At 34.5% G+C, this 12,488-nt stretch overlaps 2 protein-coding genes across 2 annotated transcripts; both read right to left on the bottom strand.

The window, feature by feature from the left end:
• Positions 1–2,736: 2,736 nt before the first annotated feature.
• On the bottom strand, positions 2,737–4,429 carry LOC144431359 (kelch-like protein 26). The gene has a single exon (XM_078119396.1). It carries the CDS (start codon positions 4,384–4,386, stop codon positions 2,737–2,739), a length of 1,650 nt encoding a protein of 549 aa, XP_077975522.1. The 5' UTR covers positions 4,387–4,429.
• A 3,302-nt stretch (positions 4,430–7,731) lies between these two features.
• LOC144431358 (kelch-like protein 26) lies at positions 7,732–9,378 on the bottom strand. Its single transcript, XM_078119395.1, has one exon. It carries the CDS (start codon positions 9,376–9,378, stop codon positions 7,732–7,734), a length of 1,647 nt encoding a protein of 548 aa, XP_077975521.1.
• Between the last annotated feature and the right edge of the window lie 3,110 nt (positions 9,379–12,488).

The following is a 12,488-nucleotide window of genomic DNA, read 5'->3' as shown; positions in this document are numbered from 1 at the left end:
TGGTGACTACAAATTTTTTGCCAATAACAGTGCTTGCTCAATGCTACAAGACATGTCTGATTGATCAATATAGCCAGGCATGAGTATTATCAAATGAAGAATATAGGAAAGCAAAGTATATATGAATTAACAAAAGAAAGTTACATCATCTAGGTTGTGATATACAAGTCGTACTCGGTGAGGTGGCCATGGGGTTTGTATCTAAGATATTAATATCTGATGCTAACTCAGTTCGAACACCAGTTCTCACAATTTTACACAGAACAATGTTATATATTGTGAGATGATTTTCTCCAACTATTATGGACGTAATGTCCCTCCTCACTGCCAAATTAAGCTTTTGCACCCAACACTACGCTAAAGAAAAATATAAATACTAAAGGTAACAATTATAGGATATGGTTTACTAGCACTGAGACCTAAATTCCTCACATAGATTGAGATTAATAGAAACTTGGCCAAATACGAATAAGCTGCAAAATATATAAAATAATTGCAATAAATAAAAAACGAACAATATTTATACTAGTAGAAATTAATCAGTACATATCCCTCTGAGTTCAGCCACAAACAAATCTTAAAAGATAAGAAGTTTCATTCTAAAATTAAACCTCGGTGAATTTTTCATAGAACTCTTCCTTCAGCTATTCAGTCAGCAAAGAGAATATAGAACAGTGGCCAGTTCCACACCATCAAGTTATGTTTTGAATAAAAAATAAAATTCATGGAACAAACCAAATTTAAACGATACAGCGTATAGAACTACACATAGATATGAAGACTATAGAGTAAAACTACATATTAATACATGATTTATCTTGTTTGAGTTTTTCAAACTAGCATATCAATAAAATTCGGCTCAAATACAGAAAATTGCCCTATAATAATCATTCATTGTCTATGTATATTATCAAAATAGATAATTTAATCAAATTGAAACGCTTAAAAATCAAGTGGAACTCATAGTGGCCTGTTTCATATATTCTTAATGCTTATGATATAAATATAGCATTGACTATGGTCAGGCGCGCAGCCAGGATTTTCAAAAGGGGGGGGTTTCATAATCATAACTTCCCATTGCGGTCTGTAACAGTCTTCGAATTACGCGCTCGTTAAAGGGACGTCTTTTCAGCGTATAATGATTATTCTTGTCGCGTGAAATATTCAATCTCTGACAACTACAAAATTCTAAAATGTCTTTATATATTAGTTTAATTGTGTCCAACGTAACTCGCGGTTGCTTCTTCTTACGTCAAAACTAAAACATTAGTTCTCTGAAATAAGTAAAATATGAGGATAAACGGTGTATTTAATTTTAATACGTATTTTTGGAATCTTGCCAACTCGTTACCGCCGTTAGAAAAATCTCAATAACTGGTATAAAATCCCGAAAAGTACAATTTTATTTCGCACAATGAAAATGCGTATGAAGTATATGGTTAAATCAAAAATACATATTCATCGCCGCGATTACGCCACTTGTTAAAAGAGCTGACGTTTACAACGAAAAATGATTTTTCTGTTGTGCAAAGTAATCAATTCGTGACCGATAAGGGCATATTTAAAATGTCTTGCTTTATTAATTTAATTGTCTTCAATTTAACCAGCGTTTGCGTCGACAAAACAAAACAATTTTTTACAATTCACAATTTTAAAATACCTCGGCCATTTGCTGACATAAAAATAAAAATTTGTGGTAACTGCCCGTCGCCTATCATATATTGTTTTGATCCGTATTTTTTCTATTCTGCAAATTCGACAAATTTGAGATGTGCTTGTAACATTGACTCCGTTCAATCGCAATGCTGACACTCCGATTATTTTTAAAGATAAAACCTCCTGAAAAATCCGTAAATCTGCTGTGAATTCTCACGGAGTAAAATTTATTTCAGTACAATAAAAATTGATGGATATACTTCGGATTAATTATCTTATATATCATCACAAACCGGGAAAAAAATCACGTTTTCAACCTTGTTTAATGATAACACGAAAATTTTCTACGACAATTTTAAAGTAATGGATAAAAGGCAAATCCCACCCACAATTAACCGTGTTTCGATTTTAGTGACGGTATGTTCCTAAACGGTGACCAAACATAATGTGCGCCATAGGCACAAGAAATTTTGCGATTTTGCGACTAGAAAAGCGTTTTTAGACTGTCGCGGGACTCAACAAAACTTATATTGTTTACGGTTTTATTTTCAGTATTTTATAATTTCAATCAAATTTAGATCGCGATTTTACTCCGTCTTTTGTCTTTAGAACCTCGCCACCGATGAACGTATAATAACTCACGAATTCACAATTTCGTGCAAAGTACAAAAATAAAATAATTATCATGTTTATCGTGGCACAGATTTATGATTTAGATAGAATAAAAACCGACGTAAGGGCGTTTACGGCCCAAATAACACGCTGATGAAAACATGGGCGATTTTAGCAGAAGGCAATTGCACGCTTTTTCAGTTTTCACATTTCCGTGCGGGTACAAAAATAAAATAGTTACCATTGTTCCCGCGGCACAAATTTGTGATTTGAAGAGAATAAACACCAATGTAAAGGGCGTTCACGGAATAAATAACATGCCGCGTTGATGAAAACGAACGGCGATTTCAGCAGAAGGCAATTGCGCGTGTTATCGGCAACTTTTTCACTTTTCGGAAAATTCAAAAGGGGGGGGGGGTTCGACCCCGAACCCCCCCCCCCCCCCCCCCCCCCTGGCTGCGCCACTGACTATGGTGGAAGTTTATATGCCAGACTGGCAGGTGGAGCAATATTCATATTTTCTGGAAAATTTATAAGATTCTCCCAATGACTTGACTCAAAATTGTATTTTTCAACCGATTTTGACCGGCCTTTTTCACCTCCAATTGCAAATAATTCATTACCAACAGTGCAAAGGCCAAAATAATACCGAGGAACTGTCATTGAGGCTAAATTTGTCCAACAGTCTGTTTGTAGATCACAAAACTCTGAACTAGATAATGACCCGTAGATATTATTAAATCCGCCTGCCACAAATATTCGATTCCCATTAACTGTAGCAGCAGGAAGCTCCCGAGGAACATTCATGGCTTTGCATGAAGACCAAGTGGATGGCAGTGAATATCGATTCACTGATGATAAACTACCATTATTAGAACCTCCTAGTATGTAAATTGATTGCTGGAATCCAGCTAATGTACAGTTGAATAGTGTATTTTTTTCTGTTTCTACCAGGCCCCACACATTTTTGCTGATATCATACCCCTCCAATGTTTTCATGCCGAAAAGATAAATGAATTCATTACAAAATTCTGCTCGCAAAAACTGGCCATGTTCAAATTGGTAATCAGCTATTTTATTCCAAGTTGAATCTGGTCCAGAAATATTAATACGATATACTGAACGATTCTCCATAAAAACATAGATGAAATCCTTCACCATGACTGCAGTGTAATAGCTATTTACCATACCATCATGCAGTTTTTTTAGATCCTGCCATTCTTTTTTTTCTGGCCGGAATGTTTTGATTTTTCTCGAAGTCTTGTCAAAAACTGCAAATGCATTGAATTCAGGTGCATTGGTGGGAATTTCTGCAGATGCTCCTTTAACACCAGACTTCTCAGCCATTTTGAGAAACAATAATTTTAAGATTACAGGTAATTCAACACACAGGCTTTCATTTTCCACTAAGAATGTTGCATATCGATAAGAAACATTATTCAGGTTTATCAGATTTATCATTTCAACCAGAAGTTTTCTTCGTTGGTCAATATCACCTTTGATCCACTGCAGAAGAACAGCAAGTTTAGAATCCTCAGAATAAGATAAATTTTTCGATCCAACCATGAAGGAGATGAATTCTACATCCAATTCATTGAAGTATTCTTCCTGAGAAATTGCTCCCATATTAGACAATGCAAAATCATCACATGCTGTTTTTATTGTTTGGATTTCAAACATAGAAGCAGTTTGTTTGATAAAGGGAAGTGTTTTCATGTCCAACTTAGCTTTGAGAAACTCGGCTATCTTATCACAAAGTACTGATAACTGCATCAAAGTTGCAACATGGAGTAGTTGTTCACTTTTTTCCAAAGTAATTGAAGCTTTTCCAGTGTAAATGTAATCAATGCAAACCTTTACTGATTCCACATCAACATCTTGCATTTTAACAATTCCTGTGTTGGTCTCCAAGTTATCATGTGACAACATCGCATCAAAATAATCAGAACCCGCTGACATCATGTTCTTGTGAACCAAGAACTCCTCACTTCCTACTTTGATGACGAGGTCAGAATGTTGTCCATCTTTTTTCATACTATGCAATTTACCCATCATTAATGCATTGTGTTCATTTACATCAATATCCAAATCAAACTCATTATCCGAAACCTTTGCCATCGTCAAGTTATTACTCTAACTTATATTCACAAAAAATATAACCATGCAAGTGATGCAACCTGGAGAAGTTTAGCAATTGGTTAAAAAATATTACTGGAATTCAACAGGTTAGGATTATATTGATAATTGTCAGGAATTTTTATTTACATCATTTCATAAAAATTTTGATTTCAATTGAAGCAGAATTCAGAATTAAGGTTCCACTAATTGTGGGTAGACAAGAGGCATTTATGTAATGTCTTGTATGTATATAAAATATGATATAATTGAATTGACTGGGTAATAGGGACGGCTGTCCAAGATCGAATATTTTTGTGATGTTTTTAATATCGAACCGGTAATAACTTATTTGAAGAAATTCCTGATTAATTTTTATTCCAACTTCTTAACACAATTATTTAAAATTATAAAAACCTTATCTGGGAATGCACAATAACAAATTTTGTTGGTGACTCAAAATTTTATTGTCATCGATGCATATGTCTGATTCAATGAATTAGCTAAGTATAAGAAATATTAAATGAAGAATATAAGAAAGCAAAGTATAAAAAGCTAACAAATGATATTTACATCATCTAGGTCAGTGATTCCCAAAGTGGGCGATATCGCCCCCCGGTGGGCGAAAACGATACAGAGGGGGGCGAAAAAGTCGAAGGGGGCGATAGGGGGGCGATTTCGCGAAATCTGTTATTGCTCTGCGTATCGTGCACTCAATTCTGTAGCCTACGCTGTGTGCATTCGCAGACTTGATTCACGTGGTCAATTATCACACGCGAAAGGATTTCTGGACTCGTCTCCGCAGTAAGGTACGGTAGTTGGCGTATCCCAGTGGTCGACAAAATACGGCTTAAGTAAAAAAATATGGCCCGGGACGATTCACTGAATAGACCTATCCCCGACTTTTGACCGCGTAAAATTCTTCCTATATACTTTATCATTTTTAAATTTTCGGTGCTTATTTTTAAGAGTGGTTTCGCGAGTGTTTGCCTGTAAAATAGGGTATTTGTTTCAAACTATCATTCTAATTCATACCATTCAACAATCTGTTTTTTAAAAGTACCGATAAAAAAATTTAGCCTATAGTCCATCACAGCTATTTCTACACCAATTTTTGATTACCGTATTTAAACTGAAACTCATAGGAGGACAAAGTAATCATTGACTTATATGATTTTTATTTAAATTTCCGAAAAACAACTAAAAACTAACGAATTTAATTCAAAAATGAGGAATGTTCACGACCACGCCTGAAAGTCTGTCTGAGCGGATGCGAAAGGGGGCATTGTTACGTTTATTTTTGCATCTTGCTGATTGGCCAATGTCACGATGTAAGCAAGGAAGTCTATGCCCGGGGAAACATCCAAACGGCGGTTTTGACGATGAATTTATTTTATTTATCTACGCTCGAGGAGTAAATTACATTTTTTTACGTAACAGAATTTATCGTGAGACACGTTTAGACTAAATTTTATTATAGCCTAAAAATTCTATTAAACAGCTAGCTACTCGTTTAACGAGCTTAGAATTTAATTATAATTAGACAAATGGAAACACGAGGAAAAAAAGTTGATGCTGAGGGCAGGGGTTCAATAGCGCAGTAAGTACTCGAATATATTGCAATGCAATAAGGAATTAAAATTCATATTCTATTCGAGAGATTCATCACTGCGTAATTTTTGTAAGAAAGTATCTTCCTAAAAAAAATCTTTATCAAAATTTCACAAACCATGCGAGAATATTCACTTAGATGTTTGGAAGTACATATTTTTGTGCAAACAATTTTTTTCGAAAATGGAGACATTACAAAGAACAAGCGAAGAACTGGGATTAGTGATGCCCATTTAGAAAATGTTCCAATCTTGGCGTCGTAAAGCTATCAAGCGTGATGCATCAACATGACAGTGTCACATTAAATGTCATTGTAATATTTTTTAATAAGACGACTGAGTTGAGTTCACGAATTGTCTCAGTTTTCGCGCGTTGTTCCGTTTTTAACTTTTAAAAAATATATGCGAAAATTAACTTTGCTTTCATTAATTTAATGTGAAATTTGGTGAATTTAGGAAGTGAAATGCTATAAGGCAAGAGTACACGACGTTTTTTAAGGAGATAGAACCCTGGATTCTTTCATTTCCGACCTAATATATGGTGAAAAAGCGTTTTTGAGCCGTGCTACTAATAAAAAACTTGCTGAAGAACACCAAGCTCATCCATCTCATTAACAAACACTATAAACTATGATTTGTCTTCTCATTTGGTCTGTAATATATTCGTTTCTGACTTTACATTTTTTTGTAGTGCTGGGGGGCGATGAAGTTGTATAAACTACTTTAGGGGGGCGATGGTCAAAAAAGTTTGGGAACCACTGATCTAGGTTGTGATATAAAAGGCGTACTAATTTAGGTGGTGGCCATGGGATTTGAATCTAAGATGTTCGATCATATATGTGCTCACAATGTTATACAGGATAATAGAAAAACAAGAGCCACTGTATTATGAACCCAGTAACCATGTCATATTTGTCATTGAAATATGATTTTCTTGAAACTGTAATGGGTGTAATGTCCCTTCTCACTCCCAAATTAAGCTTTTGTAACCACCAGTAATCAGTAGTTAATTTTTAAACATGCCGAAAAATAAACATTGGATAAAAAAAGATAAAAAAATGCATTTCAGTGTGAAGGGAGACGCGATAAACCAATATTGAATACAGTAAGCTAAGGGGATTTTTAGACAATAAGCCAAAAAATATGTAAAGATAAATGTAACAAATGAAAAACGTAGTGCAATATTTGTAATAATAAACAGTAAATCAATACGTACTACATACATCCTTTGAATTCAACCGCAAGCAAGGCTCATAAAGGATGAAAGCCTTTTCTCTAAATTAAAATTCTCTTGGAAAAGTATTTATCAAAGCTCATTTCTTCAACAGCCTTCTCTCTTGAGAGAATAGGCAAACCAGGTATAAAAAACAGTGGCCAGTTTCACACCATCAAGTTATGTTTTGAATAAAAATGCATTCAGGGAACAAACCAAATTTAAACGATATAGTATATAGAACTACACATACATATGAAGACTAACTATAGAATGAAAAGAAATATTAATACGTGATTCAACTTGTTTAAGTTTTTCAAACATAATAATAAGATCATATATATGAGCATATCAATAAAATTTGTCTTAATTACAGAAAATTGTACTATAATAATCATTCATTGTTTGCTACATATAATATCAAAATAGATAATTTAATCAAATTGAAACACTTAAAAATCAAATGGAACTCATAGTGGCCTGTTTCCTATATTCTTAATGCTGATGCAATACATATTGCATTTACTAAGACGGAAGTTTATATGCCAGACTGGCAAGTGGAGCAATATTCATATTTTCTGGAATATTAATATGATGCTCCCAACGATTTGATTCAAAACTGTATTTCTCAACTAATTGTGATCCGACTTTATCACTTCCTATTGCAAATAATTCATCACCAACAGTGCAAAGGCTAAAACCATACCGAGGAACAGTCATAGAGGCTAAATTTGTCCAAGAATCTGTTTGTGCATCATAGAACTCTGAACTTGATAAGGATCCAAGACCATATCCGCCTGCCACAAATATTCGATTTCTATAAACAGTAGCGGCAGGAATCTGCCTAGGAACATTCATTGCTTTGACTGAAGACCAAGTGGATTGTTGTAAATATCGATTCACAGATGCTAAACTACGACCTGAGTAACCTCCAATCACATAAAGTGATTCCTGGAATCCAACTAATGTACAATACATTAGCACAATCTTTTCACTTTTCACCACACTCCACATATTTTTGCTGATAATGTACTCCTCCAATGTACCATTGCCACACAGATAAATGAATTCATTACAAACTGCTGCTTGTAAATACATGTCATGGTCACATTGCTGATCAGACAATCTCGTCCAAGTTGAATCTGGTTCAGAAATATTAATACGATATACAGAACGATTATCATCAATAAAAACATAGATGAAATCCTTCACCATGACTGCAGTGTAAAGGCTGTCTACCATACTATCATGCAGATTTTTTAGTTCTTGCCATTCATTTTGTTCTGAATGGAATGTTTTGATTTTCGTCGAAGTTTTGTCAAAAACAGCAAAAGTATTGAATTCAGATGCATTAGCGGGGATTTTTGCAGATTCTCCTTTAACACCAAATTTCTCTGTCATTTTGAGAAACAATAATTTCATGATTAAAGGTGATTCAACACACAGGCTTTCATTTTCCACTAAGAATGTTGCATATCGAGATGAAACATTGTTCAGGTTTATCAGATTTATCATTTCAACCAGAAGCTTCTTTCTTTGGCCAATATCAGCTTTGATCCATTGCAGAAGAACAGCAAGTTTAGAATCCTCAGAATAAGCTAAATTTTTCGATCCAACCATGAAAGAGATGAATTCCACATCCAATTCATTGAAGTATTCTTCCTGTGAAATTGCTCCCATATTAGTCAATGCAAATTCATCACATGCTGTTTTTAATATTTGAATTTCAAACATAGAAGCAATTTGTTTGATGATGAGAAGTGATTTCACATCCAACTTGGCTTCAAGAAACACAGCTATCTTATCACAAAGTACTGATAATTGCATCAAAGCTGCAACATGGAGTAGTCGTTCACTTTTCTCCAAAGTAATTGAAGCTTTTCCAGTGTAAATATAATCAATGCAAACTTTCACAGAATTGACATCGACTTCCTTCATATCAACAATTCCAGTGTTGCTTTCCAAGTTATCATGTGACAACATCGCATTAAAATAATCAGAACCCGCTGACATCATGTTCTTGTGAACCAGGAACTCTTCACTTACTACTTTGATGACGAGGTCAGAATGTTGTCCGTCTTTTTTCATACTATGCATTTTTCCCATCATCAATGCATTGTGTTCATTTACATCAATATCCAAATCAAACTCATCATCTGAAACCTTTGACATCGTCAAGTTATTACTCTAAATAATATTCACAAAAAATATGACCATGCAACCTGGAGAAGTTTAGCAATTGGTTAAAAAATATTACTGGAATTCAATAGGCTTATATTGATAATTGTTAGGAATTTTTATTTACATCATTTCATAAAAATTTTGATTTTAATTGAGGCTACATGCTTCAGAATTAAGGTTCCACTAATTGTGGGTATACAAGGGGCATGTAAAGTATTGCATGTTTATAAAATATAATTAAATTGACTGGTTAATAGCGAGGGCTGTCCAAGATCGAATATTTTTTTGATTGGAATCGAATATTTTTGTGATGTTTTTAATATCAAGCCGATAATAACTTTTCAGTTATGACCATGCATGACCAAATTGCTAATGACATGCCATCGGGCATTCTTTTTTCACACAAATTAAGGAGAGAGAAATATCAGAAAACCAGTAATGCAGAAGGGCGAGAGTCCTCTAAGAACGCTGCGATGCCACTTGCCCGGTGAAAAACGCTGCAAAAGTAGTCAATAGGTTTTTCCGCTTCATGTACCTATTTTAAAGATTCGCAAATTAGTCTTGAAACAATTTGAATATTATGCGATTTGATTCGATTTTGAATATTCGGTTCGCTTGGACAGCCATACCAATAGGTAAGTTTGGAACAAGCATGCCATTGCACTGCTGAAAACCTGCATGTTCGCAGATTAGAATCTCTTGAAAGTTGATCATGAGAGACAGGATCACTGGATACTTTGCAGGTGCAAAGTGGTTCATTGCCCATATCTTTGACATTGATTAAGAACAGTGAATTTGAAATAAGGTTCCCAGTCCCGGGGTTGTCAATATTTTTACATGGATATAGTTTAAATATAACAAATTCAAAGGTCACAGGTATAATATAATCATACAATAAGTGTATTTCAATAATGTTGAGTGATCTTCGAGTGTTTCGCGTCAAATTGTTATTACACATTTTTCGATTGGCATCTTTTATGATAATAAATAAAATCAATTGAACTGGGGTTTTTCGAACCTGTTTGATTGGAATTTCGCTTGGAATGAAACTTGATTTAAAATATTTATCAAAATGTAGCGGCCACTGACAAAGCATGCAATAATCTTACATGATATGAAAGCAATATAAAATGAATAATAATACAAAATTGCCCCAATTAAAATTTTAACATTTTAAAGAAATTTTCATGAGAACATTAGTGCACAAAAAGGTTGTGCTACAAAGTCAAAATATTATAATACAAGAAGCATATCGTGTTTCCCTGAAAATAAGACAGGGTTTTATTCCAATTTTCCCATAATACAACGGCTTATTTTTGGAGAATGTCTTTTATTTAATAAAAACAAAATTACAAAGAAGAGAATTAAGAAATTTTCAAATATACAAAATATGAAAACCGATAACACGTTTTTGTTAGCAAAAAAATGCTGAACATAGATTACTCAGGTCCTTTTCCCCCTCTCACACGTTTTGGATTGTTCATTTAAATTGTGTAGAAAAGATTTCTTGCTATCGCTTAGGTCAAAAAAGTTCGCGCTATCGACTTTTAATAAGAATTCAAAATTTCAGGCTAGGTCTTATATTACAGTGAAACACGGCATGAATCTGCAATAGATCACATGGTAGGCACACCGAACAAGACTGTTATACATTTAAATAACAGCAATAATGAGATACTGTGTTGCAAACAATGAATTCAGAGCTAATTGTTAAAGGGGTGACAGGAGATATCCGTAGTTTGTTGTGTGGATAATAGAACCGCCAATCGAATCGAAGATTAGAAAATAGTTTATTTTCAAGAAGATTTCCAATCTGTATTTTTATGTAGCTACGTCAGCAATAGGCTATGCACAATATTAACCGAATGCCTACTTATACTATAGAACAGTGGTCGGCAACCACCGGGCCGCGGCCCATCGCCGGTCCACGGAAAGAGTACTACCGGCCCGCAGAAAGGTGACACAAAAAACGTACAATGCCCTAATAGCATTGTTACCAGTATGTGTGGTCAGATTTTTAAAATTGACAACTACAAAAACTACTTTGTTTTTGAATGTAATGTCAACTTTCCTAGCGCGTATAAATTATCACATTAGATAAGTTTGTCTGTAATTTGTATGAAGGTGGTCCGCCAAAATTTTGGTCAGATGTTACCGGTCCACCACTGAAAAAGGGTTGCCAACCACTGCTCAGGCCCCTCATTCATATTTATCAATAGACTTGATGGAGGAATCAGTTCTTTTCTGTCATTATTCATCATTTGGGAACACTGGCCAAGGCTCATTCAAATAATGAGCAAGAAAAAAGATTCTATCAGTACCAAATAACATGTCCTTCTTACCATTCCCGTGTAAAATATAGGTAGGAGTGCCAAACACCCCGCACTCAATAGCATATGAAGTAGCTTTCTTCAGCCCTTCCTTGACAGATTGATGATTTATTCCATCCAAAGCATTGGAAGATTCTGTGGAAGACAGACCAGCTGCTTCACACATTTCTTGTAAGCTTTTATTTTCAGAAATGTCCACCCAGATTCTTTTGAAAATCTCATCTGAAATTCCGTTCAAATGTTCAGGTGATTCCTTCTGTACATACGTCAACAGACGCTGAGCTTTATCCACAATTTTGCAAAAAATCCTTTTCTATGTTTTCGGAAGTTTGAACGCAACGCGAGATATCAGATATTCGATCAAGATCTTCAAACATGTACCGGTACCTGAGAACGAATGATGATTGTTAATTATTCATTCCAGATGTTTATTGATAGGATTAGAAGAGTTATGTGGTCCTGAAAAACTTTCAACTGACTAAACTTCTCAACTCCTAGCGAGTTTAAATATAACTCCAATTCAGGTAAACAAAAGATTCGACTCCAAATACAGACTCCATGCTGGAGAAAATTCTGAATCTATCTCAGAGAAAACCCAAAGTTTGAGATTAAAAACTTCACAGGAACTTTTCATTTCCTACCTTGATTGTGAGATCAGAATTACATTTCCCCTTTCATAGATCATCAAGTTTCTTCATCATTATCTTCTTGTGTTCATTCTCATCAATACCAAGATCAAATTCCATTATAATCAAATATTGAGACAACTCA

This window comes from Styela clava, chromosome 13, assembly GCF_964204865.1.
Source record: "Styela clava chromosome 13, kaStyClav1.hap1.2, whole genome shotgun sequence".
In the NCBI taxonomy this organism is placed as follows: Eukaryota; Metazoa; Chordata; class Ascidiacea; order Stolidobranchia; family Styelidae; genus Styela; species Styela clava.
This window is presented reverse-complemented; position numbering and strand designations above follow the sequence as displayed.